Genomic DNA, 19,988 nt, shown 5'->3' on the forward strand with positions numbered 1-19,988 from the left:
ATTAGTAAAATGTGTAAAATAAAAGTACTTATGTATTTATATATCCATATTCCATGTACAAACCTACGTATATTAAAGGTTTGAAGTCTACCTTTGTTATATTAGATTATTCCCCAATTCATCGCAGTCACCTGGCAACAAACACGTTCCTTTTCTGTTGCATCTTTCTAGAGCTACTCTGTCTGTTTTAATCTGTAAACCACATGGAATCTTCTAGAGCAAATCTCTAACCCTTTCAGGGGTCAGACCAGGAAGTGCTCCCTCAATCAATGGGAGGGACTTGACAAATATCCACTTAATGCGAGTTGTCCTTTCATCACCCCAGTGCATAAGTGTTCCTCCCTGGAATGACAATCAGTGGGGCCTCTGGAGTGGCTCAGTTACAATCTCTTCCCCAAGAGAGGGAGGATTTGCTACAAGAGCCAGGGTCATGCATCAATTCCAATGGGTGTCAAAGCTGTCATAGCTGACTCAGTTCAGGCTGCAGAAGGCTGACGCTGCGCTGCAGCGGATAGCAGTTAACCCGTGGGGGACCCAGGGATGGATGGTGTGGGTTAGCTGCGAAGATGATACCAAAAGAAGTGCTGATGGTGTCAGCTGGGGTAGTTTATAAACACAGGGCAAAGGCACAGTGCAGAAATCAAAACTGATAAAACGCAAGTCTGGGAAACGTGATGCTGGAATATGGGCATGTCCTGCTTGCAAGTTGTCAGAATTGCTGCTGGGGTGGGCATTTGCTTCTCCTTGGTCATACTGCTTTGTTTCTGTCCCTCGTTTGTTTCAGAAACGTCTACACCTGCAGGTGCTGCCCTGGCTCCTATTTGCCAGCATTTTTACTAGGTTGTATCCAGTCTCTGTGTCCCTCCCCAGCCTACAGTGCTGCCAATGGGTTCCAGTCCAAATCTTCAACAGTTCAATCCTCTACCATGCTCAGTCACAGTAAGAAAACAGAACCCTAATCTCCTTCCCAAAGGACAAAAAGAGCTTTCTGAGGTTTGGTATTTTACCTCTAAATATCTCCTACACCACTATCCACACCTGCTTCTCAATCTGCGATTTTTGGTTATAATTTGCAGCCAGTTCTTAGCCAATGAAACCAAACGCTTCCCCTTTACTGTTCTGAGCAGAGTGAAGGTAACCCTAATTGCCACTTAGACCTGCTTTGTTCCAGAGGGAACCAGGACTGAAGACACCTCTGAATTTAGGCAGGGAGAGACCTCTGTACACTACCTTAGTAAAAATGACAGTCTGCTAATGATGCCATCACGAGGAATTTGGGATGTAAGACGGGCAAGCTCTTTCTAAAGAGGCTTCTCCGACACCACAAAGCCAGTCAGTCAACCATCACAGCCAACAAAGAGAATCAGAGGCTGCTGGGAGTAAGCAAGAGTGCAGGGTTCCTAACATAATATAGAGCCCATCACAGCCTTTTCCATGTGGTGTTGGGAAGCCTCATCAATTGGGACAGGCTGCGGAGGATGGTTTTCGGATTCAGCAAAAAGCAGCAGGTGTGGCCTATTTTACACCAATGCAAGTGTAATTATTTTATATCCTTCGGTGATTGCATGTGAGGTTAACACACAGGTATGAGGTTTCCATGCATCTTTAATCAATAAAGGATCATGGCTCATAATGAGCACAGGCATTGCTGGGAGGGGAATGGATACACTCGAGTTGCCTAAAGGGGTATGATAATACTGCCATTTTCTCTTCATTTGCTTAAGCATTCTCTCACATCTAAACTTATTTTCAGCAGCAATGGACAATTTCTCAATGACGGCAGAGGCCAACTTCAAAGCCATCCTGACTTGGATTTTCTAAATGTCCTAATTAGAAGATGTGGCTTAATGAGGTTTTGACTATGCTGTGAATTATACAAATGAAAGCAGAAATGGTCTTTGGTGTTAGCATTGGCAGAAGGAGGCACTCAGAAGTTGTCCTTCAGAGAGTCGAAGTTGGCCTTGGAGCAAAATGGGGGCACTGGCAGGACTCCAAGTGACAAGTGACAACTTTCTCCAACCACTCAAACCAACAAAGGTTTTCAATAAATGGATGGCCAGAGTGGAAATCTATGTTGGCACCACCTGAATGTTCATTAATTTTTCTGAAACTAATGAACCATAAGAAGACTGGCCAACTGTTGGGCGGTGGTGGCACATGCCTTAAATCCCAGCACTTGGGAGGTAGAGGCAAGTGGATCTTTGTGAGTTCAAGGCCAGCCTGGTCTACAGATTGAGTTCCAGGACAGCCAAAGCTGTTACACAAAGAAATCCTACCTTAAGTTAGATGAGGGAGATGAAGTAAGTGATTTAGTTTTCTGAGTCTGAAATCCTGCCTGCTCTAAACACCAGCTCAAGGATCAGGGCTAAGCCTACCTGGCCTGTAAAAGAGGGATGAACTAAGCTTTTCTTCTTGAGGTCTAATGCTTGGCACTGCTTACCTAGAACTCTTTCAAAGGTAATTTTACTTTTAGTGCTATATAACTAGTACTGGCCTTACATTCCCATTTCACCTCACCCCATCCTTCTAGAAGACGAGCTTGCTGCAAAGAAAATGTCTCAGATATGGTGTGCTGCTACGTGGCCGGGTTCTGGCCAGAACTTTCTGTGACTCCACAGTGAGTTGATATCACTTTATTATGGCTCTTATTTCTTTCTTTTTTTTTTTTTAAGATTTATTTATTTATTATGTATACAGTGCTCTGCTTGCATGAATCCCTGCAGGCCAGAAGAGGGCACCAGATCTCATTACAGATGGTTGTGAGCCACCATGTGGTTGCTGGGAATTGAACTCAGGACCTCTGGAAGAGCAGTCAGTGCTCTTAACCGCTGATCCATCTCTCCAGCCCATGGCTCTTATTTCATGATTTCATTGAATTCACCTTACAGATAGCAATCTTACAACAAACACAGGGAATTTCATCCATGTATACAATATAATATGATCAGAACCACCCTCTCACTTCCCCCTCCAACTTATTTGAACCGCCCTAATATATCCCTCCACCAACTTCATACCCCCTTTAAGGATATTGCATTCAGTTGAATTAGTGCTACCTGCGCACATGGGTTTGAGGCCATCCACTGAAACATGGGTAACCCTACGGTGGCCGCAGTCTCAGAAAAAGTCTCTCCTTCCCCCAGTCACCATCAACTGCCAATAGCTCTTCTGTCAGGAAAGCAGTGGGGCCTTGGGAGTTCCTCCCATACCCACGCAATTGAATAGTTTCTAACACTTCTAGAATATCTCACATGGAGAACTGTCCATAGTTCTCAGCTGCAGGAATTTCCATTACATGTATTTCCTCTATAAGAGTTCATTATTTGTGACCCATCCCATCAACATACACTCCCATTCTTTGTATATTTTCCCTGCCAGGAAACAAGCATGTCTATGTAATAACAAGAAATATGTTAGGTAAGGTAATAAGTCCAATTTCTCAATGACTGGAAGGCCATGCCCCAGCCTACTCTTGAACCTGGGAAATGAGACATCACAGTCATTTGAGATGCTCTGAAGATGCGATAATTTGACATGTACTCACCCGTGCGGTGAAGTCCACAGCAGCCGCTCGGTTTAACAGCAACGTGGCCACGTTAATATTCCCATAGTGAGCAGCTATGTGGAGCGGGGTGAAGCCACTCTGTGAAGAAAACACAAGAAATGGTCAGTTGATCCCTTCCAGCTCCTCGTTTGCGCAAATAAAAATGAGGGAGCAAAATACGCTGGGTCCACATTCCATTCTGTGCTAGGCTTCTATCAGGGTCAATGGCTCATCAGGTTTCTAAGGAAACCCAAATTCACTGGCAGAGGGAGAGCCAGGGAAAACCCAGGGATGGAGACTGATCAATTTAAGGGATCCGCTAGCAGAACTGTGCAGAAGCCAACATCTCAAAAACCCTCATAGTTCACAGCTGTGTGGCTTCACTACTACCGCTGTTTTCGGGAGGTGAGAGAATTGGCCATGGAAACTCATGAAAACAAATTCCATTAGTTTTACACAACATCAATGCAGGCTACCCAACAGTAAATGTCAGTTTTGAGGACTAAAGCAATTTGGGGGTGGGCAGAGGTATTATACCATCGAGGTGATTCTTAAACTGAGGAAGACCACGTTCTACAGAGAATTGAGATGCTCATCTGTTCATTAGCATGGGCCTCCTCAGCAACACAATTTTATGGATGCTTTTCTACCATGGTTATTTTACTTCCTTAAAAAAAATGCCAAACATGCAGCGATTCACTTATTCCCCCCCCAAAAACTGTAACCTTAGAAGAGGTGATGCGTGTCTAGTTTGTTAGCAAGCTTCTTAGCCATGCTAGCCGTCACTGCCTCTCATGGGAGGTGGGGTCGGATTGCACCATTCTGAGTAACTCTCCTGTTGCTGACACCATGGAGGGTAAGTGTCATGCAGAACCCTAACAACTGAGTCCCGGAGGAGTGGAGCAACAGGGGTGTCTGCAGCTTCAAGTACAGCCGATAAGCATCAAAAGTACCAGAGGGCTTCGTCTCTGTTACAATACTCATAAGGTATTTCGAGGATTCCTAGATCTTCCTTCCCAATGCCACGTTCAGCTGCAGAAAGCCCTGGCAATTAACCTGCTGTCTGCTCTGGCACATGCTCCTTCAGGGGTAGGGGTGGGTGAAGCGGGAATCTAGCCTACGAAAGGCAATGCAGAGAAGTGGGGGGGGGAGGGGATGAGGCAGCAAACCTAGGAAATGGAAAGCGATGAAGCAGATCCCGATTACACAAATACGGAGACAGATACATATATATACCTCGGTTGCTCTATTCACCACCATCTAGGTTAACACATTGGGAGGCAAAGAGGAGGAAAAAATGAACGGTTAGTTCACTCGGTGACATGGACTGCAGAAAGCTCATGGCGGCTACGGGATGAAGATGGAAGCTAGGATGGAAGGGAATTGGGTGCGGGAGGAAAGCTGGACTCAACGAAGGACGGCTACACAGAGACCTAGTCCATTGCCCCGTTGCCCCCATAAAGACTTCCAAGCAAGACAGTAGGAGTCTTCGGCTGTGGCTCTTTGCCTGCGGCATGCTTTCCACAGCTCCTCTCTCCTGACAACTGTGCAGCCAGCCTATCACTGGAGAGGTCCACCCCTCAGGTTCGCACACATTATCACTCGCATTTTGTATCTTTGCCCGGACGTTCGAGCTGCACTGTTCAGTACATTGCTTTGTGATATGAAAAGGAAGGAAACTGTAAATGCATGGAAATCCTGTTCTTTGGAGGTGGCCTCCCTTTCAGCATGCATAAGGCGACATGAACAGCATTCTCTGGCTTCTCAGGTTGAGGCAGGGGAGTGACTGCATTGGACACACGTTCTCATTCCTTTTAGTGATGTCCTTTTTTTTTTTTTTTTTTTCTTTTTTTTCTGGCACGAGCTTGCCAAAAGGGAGACGATGGGTTCCTGGAGGTTGCCTGTCTGACTCAGGACAGGGTTGTGAAAGGCTGGGGCCACCCGGGTCCTACCTTTGACTCCACGTCCGCGTTGTTGTCGTTCTGCAGGAGGAGAGCCGCCGCCTTGGTGTCATCCTTCCGGGCCGCGATGTGGAGGGCTGGGAGACGCACTTTTCCCTTCGTGTCATTTTCCAGCAGGAGTGACACAACCTGGTCATGACCTTGCTGCAGAGCCACCGCCAGTGGTGTGAAGCCGTCCTGTGAACACAAGGACGGGTCAGGACCGGCCAAGCAGCTGCTACTGTCCTGTGATTCAAATGATCAAATCAGGGGGCAAGGAGCGGCGTGCCCGAGGATCAGCTTGTGTTTAGGGTTTTTGACGCTAGTATCAGATTTAAGAGCGCATAAGCACGCACCATTTACTTATATACTTCTATAATTGCATGTGTATATATATTCAAATTAAAAAAAAAAACAAGAGATTTCTACTGTTTGTGCATTTTTTTCTTCTAAATGGCTACTAATCATACATTCATTGGAAAACATTGAAAGTATGTAAAAGTGTTACATAAAAAAAAAATGATGCCCAAATGTCAGTACACAAAAAACAATCTTTATGAAACAATATTGTCAAGTGGAATCTAGGCAAAATTTTCAACGGAGGAGATTTTAAATGGGTTGTAAGCTTTCTCACTGGTACTTTAAAGATGGGTTACGTACTCATTATGACCTAGCCTATGTCTGGGGAAGGACAGTGAATGGAGCATGGTCATTACCACTCAAGAAAGGCCTACACTACAGGCTCCTGGTTTCTCCAACCAGTGAGGGGAAATAACACAGCAATTATGCAGAATCAGACCTCATGGTTAGTTATCCCAACTGTGTGTATTTATAGGGACAATATGATGTTGTGATTTATGAACACAATGGAATGAAGTTACTAAGCATACACCCCATTTCAAATGCCTGATATTTTTATGATGAGAATAGAAATTTATTCTTCCAGCAATTCTGCTCTATGCAACATGCTACTACTAACTGCAGATCCCCACGAGCCTTAATCCTTCTGTGTGACACTTTGACCAACACTTCCCAGTGCTCCCCACTGCTGAGCTGAGGGTGCCTCTGTTTCCAGGAGTTCAGTGAAATGGAATTTCAGAATACATCTGGATGTACGCGTACATTCTACGCATTGCGTGTCTGCCCTTGGGAGTTCCCTGGGATGTAACAAAGAGGAGTCAGCTATAAACTCCACAGAGGTTCATTAAATCATGTCTGGTGTAGTGTCGCTTACTGGAGAATAAACAACACAAGACAAAACACCCAAGATTGGAGCACACGGCACTTCTACCACGGTCTCATTCCTGTATACCCAAAGGAAGACTAAAAATGATGTTTCCCAGTGAGTAGACAGACAAGTTTCTCATCATTTTTACTGCGGTCATGATTAGTTCTGTAGTCCTCTGTTACAAACATTTCAATAAAGCATCAGTGAGGCTGAGGAGGAGACTAGGTACTTGAATGCTAATGGCCTGTTTGGTTTTCCAAAGAGATTGCTTTCATCATTTACTCCTTTGCTGGAAAATTGAGAAATGTCTCCTTCATTGCCAGACTGAGTACAAATCACCATATTCATATTCAAGGATGTGCAAAATATTGGACAAAGCCTGTGAGAGACAATTCTGCCCAGTTTGTTCCTATAGGGATCCCATCCACCAGTTTCCCCACTATCTGTGGGTGTATATAGGAATTTTTACTATGACATATCCCTTCCTGAGATGACCTCTCTCTCTTCTCTGTTTTCAAGTCTCATCTATGTTCCCTTCTACAGGATCTGGCTAGCTGTTTCTCTTAACTTTACTGTCTGAGAAAATAGGAAAGGAAAGGACACTCCTATCACTTTTAGTGAGACAACAAGCAGGACAGAAGCAAGATATCAGCAAGATGAAATCACAGCTTTATCCTTAGGCATGTGGAGTATAGAATACAATATAATATAATTAAAAAAGATTACTTCCTGTATACATGAGTGCCAATGCAAGATTTGTTTTCATAAAGACGAACATTCAAGCACACTCATCTGTACAAGGATATGATGAATGAACCAAGTGTTATCTGTAGAGAAAATTTAGTGGTTTTTTTTCTTTTCATTGTATTTTGTGATTGAAATAGCACAGGTGAATTAAACTTGAGGCTCAGTGCAAGAAAAGCAAGGACCCTACCCTACCACTGAGTTCTCCATCAAAACCCCACGCACTTTTTGAAGATGAGAGTGATAACAGGGAAGCTATATGAAGACTCAACTTTGCACCTCACTTAAAAACCTTCAGGCAGCCGGGCGGTGGTGGCACAAGCCTTTAATTCCAGCACTTGGGAGGCAGAGCCAGGCGGATCTCTGTGAGTTCGAGGCCAGCCTGGTCTACAAAGTGAGTTCCAGGAAAGGTGCAAAGCTACACATAGAAACCCTGTCTTGAAAAAGAAACAAACAAACAAAAAACCCCAAAAAAAACAAACAACAACAACAACAACAAAAAAAAAACACCTTCAGGCAACAGGGTAAGGGCAGAAATTGATAGTGTCGATCTGTTTGGAGTCATAACAAACCACTCCATCTTCACTGCTACAAACTGTAAACTGCTGAGCCCATGCATCAAGAAGTACTTAGCACTAGAAAACTCATAGCAGATAATTGGATTGGTACCATTAAGAACATGCTCCCAGCCTAAGCCAGTTAAGGATCCATTGACCCCGCTTTGAGTTGTTAATGTGGTCATGGTTTATTCTTAAGAGAAGTCAAGTCAGAAAGGAAATGTGGCCAAACTTCTTGAGAGAAGGGCTTGGCCCTGATGGGTACTGGCCACAGCATCACTGTCATGTGGCAGGGGTGATGCACACCAGGGGTTTAGTGATTGCTTGTGGTGAAAATGAACAAATTTAACGAAAGGGAGCAATGACTGCAAAAGATACCATTCGCAGAGTGTAGAAATGGGAACAAGGTTTTACAAGCACAAGTCCAAGGCCTTGCTACAAGTGTGTCCTGCTTATTGAAAAACATACAGTGAAAGAAATGTGGCCCTGGGCATAGCTCAGCAGTCGAGTGCATGTTTGACATGGAATCGGGCCCTGAGTTTCATCCTTAGCTACACCGTCCATGTCGTCTCGCTCACTTTTCAATAATGTTGGGTAGCATGTTGTCTGATAGGCATACTGACACTTACCGATGGGTGCTCCATCAGTGCCTGTTTAGGCACTGTTCAGTTTTTAGAAACCGTTACTACTAATTACACTAACAGTCCTGCACACTATTTTTATATTCTCCAATCTATCTGTAGCATAAAGTCTTACCAGCTCAAGACATAGCATTAACTTTCAAGAGGCCACCGGGTGCTCAGCACCTGCGTTGTGCTGTTTATCAATTTCAACAACGTTGTAGGAAAATTCTGGTTTCTTCTCCCCAACAGTTTTTCCTTTGAACTCAAGGCCTAAAGATTGGATTTTCTTCACCTGATTAAAAAGTTCACGTCCCATTGGTTATTGTCTGTCTTTCTGAATGAACTGTCTTTTCATTCATTTGCTGGGTCTTTCATTCATTATGTCAGGAGGACATAATTTCAATAGCTGGGTCAGGACATAGCCTCCTACACTTCCTATGCCACTGAACAGCCACACCAGCTTCCCCCCAGAGTGGTAGCTCAGTGCTGAGCTAGACAGACCAGCTACTAAAATTCATTGCTGCGTTCAAAGTGAAGAATTTGCAAGTGTCCGTCCTTTACTCTTAGCAACAGATTTCAAGTGACATGCTTAAGCAGTGGTAGCAGTGCTCATGGGCAGATCAAAAAGCTACATTTCCTAAGACAGTACCAAAGCTTAAATCACTTTTTTAAAGTAATTTTTCTATTCAAGAATGTAGAAGATATCCTCCCCCAAAAAACACCACTGTTATTTGGTAGTTAAATGTGTATAATAGTTTTATTTGGAAGTATGGATTAAAACTAATTAGTTATTTTATATATATATATATATATATATATATATATATATATATATATATATATACACACATATATGTTCAACCATTGTAATTAGCCTAACACTAATTTGGGAAAAAAATACATTTACAGTTAATATTTCCTAAAATGATATTTCAAAACAAAGGTTGCCTTGGAGGCAAGATTATTAAGAGGCAAAAATTATTATTACTAAAATATGTTAAAAATTAAAATGATAGCTTAATTATAGGGTAGACCAGGCACTTGGGCAGATAAAGAATATCTGCACGCAATGAGAGAATTTTCAAAGATTAAAAATAGTTTCTAGGGAATCTTGTTAAGAGTCACCATGTTAAGTATACCACAGCCCTTGAAATCCTAGTGAGAATATTCTTAGCTCTAGGCTTACAAAAAGCCTTTGAACACATGAACTCAAGAAGAATGGCGAGTGTCTCACCTCTGTGGCCAGGCTTTGGCTGGCACCATTGTCCAGAAGAAATCTGACCACTTCCAGGTGATTCTCTTGGGCCGCCATATACAGTGGTGTGAAGCCATTCTGCAAAAGAGGAAGCGAGAGTTGTGTGGGCTGCTATCCAAGCTGGTACTGAACTTGTACATTCTGAGCAGTGCTCACATAAAATGACTTCTAGAGTCCTTTACTGTAAATGTTCACAGTCATTAGAGAACAGCAGCCTATACCATGTTCATGATTTAAGTGTAATTCGTGATCATAACCACAATTAGACTTCTGATCACACAAACGTAGACTTAGTATTCATAGTTTGTAGTCTTTAAGAAACTTACATCAATTTATGCACTGTAAGTAAAAAAGCATACTCATTTATCATCAACCATGTATGAGGTACTATACCATGAATAAAATATTTTATTAAGGAGAAAAATGTGCTCAGTTGTTCCATCTCCCAAGCACCAATCACTATTTCAAATAAAGATGTGCTATTTTCATATAAAAGTAGGCATTTCAAATAGTTCCAGCTTGGGAAGGAAATTATTTTAACCTCAAATTACTCCAAATACATGACAGACATGAATACACAGATCAAAGGAAGGAAGACCCACATGCAAAATGGGATGGCTGAGTATAACTGCTTCCTGCCACAGGCAAGGTCTCATGTACCCCAGGTTGGCCTAGATTCTACTACATAGCCAAGGCTAGCCTTAAACTACTGATCCTCTGTCTCCTGAGTGTTGGGGTCACAGGTGTGTAATCCCACCATTCCTGGATCCCTCCATCATTGAGGGCTTACCTTCCTAGCATTAATACCCGAGACACTGGTCTTTTCCAAAAGTCACATTCCTGTTGACTTTTTGGTTCCTAAAAATGTTTCTTTATTGACACTTAATTCTCATTCCATAAAACTCACCCTTATATAATACACAGTTCAGTGGGGTTTGTGTACTCACAGAATTGGGACAATAGCCTTGCCAGACAAGAACCACTACAAGCAGCAGTCCCACTAATCCACATCATCCCCTCACCCTGCATCTGTTGGTACCAATTTTCAGCATCTGCCTTTTCCTGTAACCTTGGCAACCATGCATCTCTGTTCTGCTTCTTTGACTTTGTTTCCTTTGGACATTTCATACAAATGAGATCACACAGTACGTAGCCCTGTAGGGTCTTATGATCTTCCTGCTACTCATGCTGACAAAACATTTTTTGTGCTCCCTCCACCACAAGAATATTACAGTGTCAATACCAAATGTCCCCTTAGGGATTGTGGTTGAAGACTTGGTTCCATTTTAAATGTTCAGAGGGCTTTGGGAAGTGATTGGATCATGAGAGCTCTAATGTAATCAATGGATGAATCCATTACAGATCTGTATTTGATGGCATTCTTGGGAGGTGGTGAAAAGTATGGGGGTGGGGAGGAAGCAGATACTTATATTTATATTTTTATATTCATATTTAGCTCTTTCTAATTCCCTTCTGTTTTCTGGCTACCTGGAGGTGAGCACCTGGGTTCAGCCACACGTTGTCTTTCATGAGGCTTTGCCTAGTCTCAGGGCCCCTAAACAATACTCAAGCAACCCTGACCCCAACCAAACATCTCTGTTTTTCACTCACACAACATCATGGTAATGAAAACTATCCTACCCAATGTGCATTTTGATTTTAAAGTGAGCATTTTAGTATATGCATTTTAGTTCACTTTAGTGATGGTCAATAGCACCCACATCCATGTTTTCCCTCATCTGACAATGTCTTGTTTATTTTGTCTTGGGGAATTACTCTTCCCTGCTCTACAGGAAAGATTTGTCTTTGGCTGGATACTGAGAAAGCTGTGCCTGCTCCTCTCTGAGGATGGTGTAGATGTGTGGACAAGCTATTTTTGTTTGCCTTTTAGTCTTTTCTCCTGAGTCAAGTTCTCTTCAGTCTCTATCCCCAACCTCAAGGGATGCCATCAAAGGGCTCTCGTACTCTTTGGTTCTAGCTAGGTTTTCCTGCCCTCCACTCATCTGTTTTCTAGAACTTTCTGACTCCTCTTTAGCCTCTTGTTCTCAGTGACCCCAATCCAAAGACAATAAACAATTTAGAAATTTCTTTTGTTGAAATCCATTTTTGCTCCTTCGACCCACATAACTCCAACTAATATACATATTATCTATCAGTAAAGGATCTACAAGTATCTTTTGAAGAGACTGACTAAAAATCTTGCCACTAGACCATAGCCTATAGCTATCCACTTGTTGGTGAAAAGACACTTGGACTCAGGATGGCCAGATTTGAGAAAGATGTTCCTTCTCCATTTTCATGTTCATTTCAAAACTTAGGAAAATTTCAAAACAAAGCTGGTTTAAAAAAAAAACAAAGGAACATGCTGGAGTCCAATTTACATTTTCTTCTCTATGGCAACAATAGATTTAAGTCCCCAGGGGAAGGGCTGCCAAAGATGCAGTCAGTGAGCTATTTAAAATCTGATTTTATCCACCATCTCCAATATCTTCTGCTCTCAATGTGTACAGTGGGGCTATTATATGCATGCAACTCTGCAGACTAATCATTTTGCAGAGAGCATGGAAGCATGCTCCACCACACTCAATCTGGCAGAGTTTAAAACAAACAAACAAACAAAAAAACAACCACCAAAACCCCAAAACCAAAAACTGAAAATCAAACCCCATGACTGAGGTGACATCCCTTTCACTGATGGAGACCTCCTATGCATTCTTCATCGAAGTCAACTACTACATACTATCAAGTATTTTGCTGAATCCTGTATGACACTGAGGCTTATGAAAGTCAGTTTAAAGGTCAAAAGTCAGGGGGTATCTAGCCCAGATACTTACATGTCTGACTGTGAGAATCTGGCTCCTCTAACACAGGGGACATCTGGATGTGGGGTAAACCCTCAAGGGCACACAAGAATACAATTGAGTTGAGATATTTTTGCCTTTGTTAACACTAGTAAAAAAGAACTTGTTCAGAAAAAAAAATATATACACAGACAAAGTACTAGCGGAGACAGAGCCTGCCTGAACCAACGCAGCCAGTGATGCCTCCGGATGCAGCCATGCAGGGGAGCATTTTCACTGTCTTCGGTGGTAATCACTGTGTATTACTGTTCCATTGAGTCCCATAATGACGGTTCAGTTAGCCAATGGGGGGTGTGTCGTTAGGCTAGTCCAGTTAACCAGCTTACTCTGGGCATTGGAAGCCACCCTCCCCTGTGCTGGCATTCCAGGTAGGCTGTCATGTGGGTGCTGAGAATGTGAACTCTTTCCCTGCTGAGCCATCTCCCCAGCCTAGTTTCTTTCCGAAGGTACAGTAAAGAGGTTACGGGAATGTAAAGCCACAATGATAAAGACAGGAGATCAAAGCAATGACCAAAACTCATCTAAAGTAAAACCCCTAGACTTAGTTATAGCACCCAAATGCACAGGAACAGAATTCCAGTGCTGGGCTACGTCATTTTGATTAGGATAAAGATGATTGTTATGTTCAAGGAAGGGAGTCTCAACTATTTCTTTTTTAAGATTTTAAGGATACATGCGTTTATTATTATCATCATCATTATTATTATTATTAGCGTGTGTGTGCATGAGTATGTGTGTGCATGAGTGCGTGTGTGTGTGTACATGTGCGTGCGTGTGCGTGTGTGTGTGTACGTGTGTGTGTGTGTGTGTGTACGTGTGTACGTGTGTGCGTGTGTGTGTGTGTGTGTGTGTGTGTGTGTGTATAAATGTTGGAGGACAACGTCTAAGAGTCAAGTTCTTTCCTTCCACCATGAGGGCCTGGGGTTGAACTGAGATCATCAGCTTAGTAGCGGGTGTCTTAATCACTGAATCACCTCACCGGCCCACTCTTAACTATTTCTTACATTTTAAAGAAATGGCTTGTAGCTGAAATTTCACTTAGAGACCCACCATCCTCCCTCCTTCCCTCCCTCCTCAATCTAGAACTTGTGATCTTCTGCCCCACCTTTCAAGTGCTGAGATTATGGTTATGCGCCTGCACACCTGGCCCGTTTTTCTTGAATGTTTTATGTGTTAGTGCATGGATAAAATCTCTGTTCAAAGAAACACTTATTTTTAAGACAGAGTTTTATGTAGCACAGACTGGCCTTGCACTTGCTATGTAGCCAAAGATGACCTTGAACTTCTGACCCTTCTGCCTCCATTTCCCAAATCACGATCAGAACCATGAACCATACACATGTGGTGCGGGGATCGAACACTGGGCTTCATGAGTGCTAAACAAACACTCTACCCAAGTGCCAGCTTGGAGTTAATCTTCTTTTACAGCAGTGTTGCCTTCGGATCTTTATAAAGTTCCTACTCAAGGGCTGCCACAGGAAGTTGTCACACAAACTTCTGGCTCTCCAGCAAGGTCACCTCACGGGCCCTTGTAGCCACAGCATGGTGTAGGCAGGCAGGAGGCAAACGAGGCCAGGTTTTTTGGTGGAGGGGAAGAACTATGCCGTGCAGTGTGTGCCGGGGATCCCTGAGCACAGCTGTGCAGAGCGGGAAGTCGCAGGCTGCGTTCTTCCCCGCATGGCCTCATCAGTGTGGAACGTGTACAAATTCAAATTAAAACGGGTTCGGGCACAGTTCTCCCACTTACGGCGTAACAGGTTTATAGCTACGGCTGCCCTCGGACATAATCAGGAATGTGTGCAAGATCTGAGGGTGATGCTCTAATTGGAAATGGATTAAAAACTTTCCCCATGATCTCATAGCTCACTGCTCACCACTAGTTATTTCTCAGTAGACAAAATTACAGCAATATTTTTTTTTTTTTTTTGTGGGAAGGGGGGAATACCAGCTTAAAAGCATGATGTAAGCCATTGAGCTGGCTCAGCTGGTGAGCGTGTTTGCTGATGAGCCTGACTACCTGAGTTGGATCCCTGGGACCCACGTGGTGGGAGGAAAGAACTGACTTTGCAAGTTGTCCTCTGAGTTCCACATGTGTGCCCTAGCTCACACATGTCCCCTTCCCCCACACAAATAAATGTAACTTCACCATTTTAAAGCACCCTGTTTTTCTTTTTCCTTTGTAGTTGACTTGTTCATACCTGAAAGTGTACTGGCTAAACTTGAATTTTCTATCATGACTTTCTGGCAAGGCAGTACCATTCAAAGTGAACTCTCACAGACAATGTAACAAAAGGTCCAAGCCCAGGGAATTAGAAAGAAAAGAAAGCAAATGACCATGGGACCCTGCAGCTGGGAGCTAAGTGTGTTTACTTCCCTCACACTGATGGTCACTATGGCTGAAGCTCTCACAGTGATGCTATAAATCACCATCAGCCAAAGATACCCAAGGACAATGAACCAAGCAGAGTTAATACAGAGAGCAGAAGACCACAGAGTAACTATTAAAAAAAAAAAAGATATCCAAGGACAATGAACCAAGCAGAGTTAATACAGAGAGCAAAAGACTACAGAGTAACTATTAAAAAAAAAAAAAAGAAGAAGTGTGCTTTGGGTCACTGTGATAACTCAGTGAGTAAAGACAATTGCCTCCAGGTCTGACGACCAGAGTTCAATCCTCAGGACCTACATGGTGGAAGCAGAGAACTGATTCCCCCAAGTTGTCTTCTGACCTCTCCCAGAGGGCACACACACACACACACACACACACACACACACACACACACACACTCACACACTCACTCACACACTCACTCACACACACACACACACACACACACACTAAGTATAATAAATTTGTTTTAAAAGTTTGTTGAGACTTTTTCTCAAAGGCCAAAGACAAACTTGTAAAAGTAAGCGTATATGAATTGTCTAACGGAAGGTAACAATAATCATGAGGGATTTTCAGAATGCAAAAGTGAAAGCCTGGGGTCATAGTTCATTGGCAGAGTACTTGCCAGGCATGCACAGGGTTTAATCCGCAAATACTAAATGAAATGGGATTGTGTGGATAAAAAAATGACCAAGTTTAACTTTTCCAATAAAATGTTGGTACCTTTATTTCCCTCACGGCTTTCTATTTTACACAGCATGAATCTTGCAAGAAACACTTGAGAACTCAAAATCTCACCTTTTCCACTTCATCTTTTGATTTTTAGATTATTCTCATATCAAACACCCAACAGGAACCCAACCTAATTCTCCCCATGCTTCTGATCCCAAGGCTGAGAAATCCCATTTTCACAGGAAGAACCATGGGCCGCATAATCCCCTACTATCACTAAATCCTGGGTCATGGGCAAAATTGCAGGTTTGTTCTGTGATCAATGTGCTTAGTGCCCTTGGTTCTGGTGACACCATTGACAAGCGACAGACGCTGTAACTAGGAAGAGGGCAAAGGAGGCTGCATCCTCTGCGGATGCTGCTGCCTCGGGAGACGGTCGCTTTGCTACATGACCTCTGATGGAAGCTGTGCACAGATGCCAATGATTGGATGATGAGCACCCGTAATTTTAAACCAGTCAAGTAGAAAAGCTAATTCTTTTAGATCCAAAGACTAAGACTAAGATGCTCGGCAAGCTACGGTGCTCTTTTGAGGACATCTTATGAGTGTTTACAGAAATGACATGGGGGCTTATATTCAGCACAAATAGCCTGAACATTTTAAAGACTGGAGACTTTTAAAGTTTCTGGGTTGTTTTTTTATTTTATTTTATTTGTTGCAGTTAGCAACAATGCTGCCTTCATTAGTATAGAGGGATTAAGTAGTTTCCTCCAGTGTCCAACTAATAAAGTACCATGAGCTCTGAAAATCCTGAAGCTTTTCCTATTGTGTTTCTTCATATCCCATGTAAAGTAGCAACACTGAGACTGGACCCAGGTTAGCCAGCATCATAAAGCAGTGTAAGAGACCCCATCTCGAAGATCTGCTGAGCGTTTGCATGTGACTGTCAGCCACAGCCGTTCACAGGTGGATCTGTCAGTCACAGCCTTTCTGAGGTAGACCATGGTTGAAGATTCTACCTCTCACGACACAGATTGTAAATAAAGATACATATAAGTTCACTGAACTCTGATAACTACTTGAAAAAAATCGAGCTTGCAAGTGATGTGCCCTTAGCCGATGTGCAACTCAAGCAAGTGCTTGATCTAGAAGCCGTATTGGTAAGTGATGACCAAAGTCCTTTACAATACAGTTGTAGGTTTACCTGAGATTGTGCGTTGACGTTTGCTCCATTCGTAACCAAGACCTTGACCACCTCCGCTTGCCCAGCCAGAGATGCGATGTGTAAGGCTGTGTTTCCTTTCTGTGAAACGAGAGGCATGGTACATGAGTTCACAGCCTGCTCAATGCCTCTGTGATGCACAAATAATGGAGCTGATGAACAGCTCATGGGAGTGATAACCTTATTCTTGCTGAGGGTTTACCCTTTATAGAACTAGGCAGGTGACAAAAAGCACCGAGCCCATGACACTGACCTTTGTGGCCGCATCGACGTTGGCTTCCCTCTGTAGCAGCTCGGAGACCACTTCCACATGGCCTTCTTTGGAAGCAAGATGGAGTGCGTTCAACCCATTCTGATGGAAAGTGAAGGGAAAGTGAGCTGAAAACTGAGTACTCAACAGCCCACTGCAGGCTCTCCAGATGACCCCCTACCAATGTCCCCCCATGTGTGTAGCATGGGAATGTGGAATAGGAATAAAATATGAAAACTAGGAAGGGGTGGCATTATTTACTAAGTATTAGGAATCATTAGTTGCTATATTCCTGCCTCTCCTGGCATCCCTTTGACAGGGCCTAATAATCTGACAACATTGGGTTGACAAAATTTAACATCTACAAAACCAACCTCCTGACAAACGGAGAAAAATCTTGCCAATATTTCATGAGAGCTTTAAGGAACTCGAGAGGTTTGACTCAAATACCAAACGACAACCACAACTACAGCTGACCTGGTTGCAGATGTTGATGTCCACTCCATTTTTGATGTAGTCAAGGGCCTTTTCCAGGTGTCCCGCCCGAGCTGCTCTCAAGTAACTTGCGTTGGCATCAGACTGAGGAGAAAGAAGAAAAAGCATTGTGGTGACCAGGGAGGCTAACACACCTATGGACAAGCACCCAGCTAGTGGTACAAAGCTGGAGGGAAGCCATTGGACTGTTTTTATTGCCAGCATGGAAACACTGACAACATTCTCTAACAAGTCCAGAGAAATAGGGCAAACTCTTAGCCCAGAAGTCAAGAGCACTGGCTACTCCTGCAGAGGACCCAGGTTCAATTCCCAGTACCTACACATAGTGACTCACAACCATCTTTGACTCTAGTTTCAGGGGATCCAATGCCCTTTTCTGGCCTCAGTGGGCACCAGGCATAAACACTGAGCACAGACTGACATGCAGGCAAACATACACACATTAATAAGAAAGTTCCAGGCACACAGATTTATTACTTTTGAGATATCCAAACTTATTCTGAATCGAGAGAGATAATTTCTCAAGAAATGTGGCCATCCTAAAGCAATACATAATCTCCAGGGAAAACCCTACACTGTCTTGGGCCCCACAGCTGCTCTCTACCAGAAGTTCACCGATTCCATTTCCCTGTGTTTATCACAGCCGATTTTTCACCTGACGCCTTCCCAAAGCAAGGGGCACATTTTCTGTTGCTGCACGGCCTCAAGTGGGTATTTTCAGTTGCTAACTTCCCACTGTGGTGCTTAGGGGACCCTTCCTGCATTAAGAACATGTTTTTCTACGTGAAGAGCATGCTGCAATACAATAAAATAAAAAGAAAAATAAAAAAATAAAGAAAAGCATGCAGCGAAGACACAAAAGTATGGAGTGAACTGTTGACGTTTCCAAGCCGGCCGAGGCCACAGCCTGGAGCGCTCTTTCAGGAACAGCGTACAACATCTAAACACAAGAAAATGAGGCAGCCAGTTCACGCTGAACGCACACTCATCTCTCACACCAACAAAGGCAGGGGAAACCCCTTCAGTGAAAGAGGACAATAGGACAATGGAAAGAGACCCCTGGAAAGATGGGCCTGCACACTCAGGAAGGAGACTGTCGGGCGCATCTCAACTCAGAGCAGGATTTCCCGAGACTGGATCCAGAAACATCTCCCCGCCAGTTAGAAATGCAATCATGCAGGGAAAGGCTTCTAAGAGGAGTATGTCTGCTACCCACCTCCTTGAAAGCCCCCTTGAACGTCTCTCCATCTTTAAAGCCCAGTTAAGAGTCTTGCAGCTCCCAACACATCCATTCCATCTAGTGCTGGGCCGTTTACCACACAAAGACATAGGTGTAAAAACACCTATCCTTCTCCCACATGGAACCATAAGCCTTCAGAACAAGCAAGGGTAGATTAGGAAGCACCCGTCTGGGAAGCCACCCAGATGATGGGAAGCCACCTAGATGGCAGTCTTTGAGGAGCACCCATTCAGGCCTGGCACCTTAGCCAAGGTGAAGGAAGTTCTGGTCTGCCAAAAGGTCTTTGGTTCTATGGTGTAAATATTAGTGAGCACTGACTTGCGAGGGCCCTCCCAAGAGAGGCCACTGCCCCCGGGATCCCTGTCACCCTCCCCTGTTTCACAGTAAGCCTCACTCTGGCAGAATATCCCTTATTCCTCACTATGATTCACATTTTGATTTGAGTGGTCCTTCTCTGGGGCCCACTCTGCTCACTGTCCAATGCTCACCACCTTCCGTGCCCTGTGCCACTCACACCTCTTTGTGACAACTAAACATGTTCTCAGAATTGCCATCTGTCCAGAGGGCCGACTCTTCTCAGAAAAAACAGCTGCCAATGCATAAAACTTCTTACTTCCAGACTATATAAGCTTAAGGAGGCATCAATCTCGGGCCTGGTTGGGTTGCCATATGCCTTGACCTCGTACAGGGAAGAGACCCTGTGTATGGCACCCATCTTTCTATTTCCTTTTAACTAGGAGCAACCTTGATGTATGGCAGGTGCCTGTGAAGGTTTTGTGACTGAATCAATAACTACACACACTGGATAGAACTAAGTAATAATCACATTTAGTTTGAGGACAACAGAAGAGCCTTCCATGGCAGTAAGAGCTGCAGCCACACAACTTAGCTTGAGAATTTGCTATGACTCCAAGATGAAGGCCAGAAATCAAACACGGTGTGTCAGAACCAGGACATTCGGAGAATAC

The 19,988-nt window shown here is 43.6% G+C and overlaps 1 protein-coding gene across 23 annotated transcripts in view; it reads right to left on the reverse strand.

Annotated features, from left to right (window-relative positions):
- Nucleotides 1-19,988, reverse strand: part of Ank3 (ankyrin 3) — a 483,262-nt gene that overhangs the window by 196,310 nt on the left and 266,964 nt on the right. For 14 of the 23 annotated variants that reach the window (XM_052744761.1, XM_052744757.1, XM_052744760.1 and 11 more), the window contains exons 2-8: nt 17,763-17,864; nt 17,289-17,387; nt 17,018-17,116; nt 9,871-9,969; nt 5,497-5,682; nt 4,781-4,804; nt 3,545-3,643 (exon numbers count right to left, since the gene is read on the reverse strand). In XM_052744761.1, coding sequence (XP_052600721.1) covers nt 3,545-3,643; nt 4,781-4,804; nt 5,497-5,682; nt 9,871-9,969; nt 17,018-17,116; nt 17,289-17,387; nt 17,763-17,864 — 708 coding nt within the window. The remainder of the gene's footprint in view (nt 1-3,544; nt 3,644-4,780; nt 4,805-5,496; nt 5,683-9,870; nt 9,970-17,017; nt 17,117-17,288; nt 17,388-17,762; nt 17,865-19,988) is intronic. The other 9 variants (XM_052744755.1, XM_052744763.1, XM_052744764.1 and 6 more) reach the window with 1 other exon arrangement.

Source organism: Peromyscus californicus, unplaced genomic scaffold (assembly GCF_007827085.1).
Source record: "Peromyscus californicus insignis strain IS unplaced genomic scaffold, ASM782708v3 Scaffold_19__1_contigs__length_69161282, whole genome shotgun sequence".
In the NCBI taxonomy this organism is placed as follows: Eukaryota; Metazoa; Chordata; class Mammalia; order Rodentia; family Cricetidae; genus Peromyscus; species Peromyscus californicus.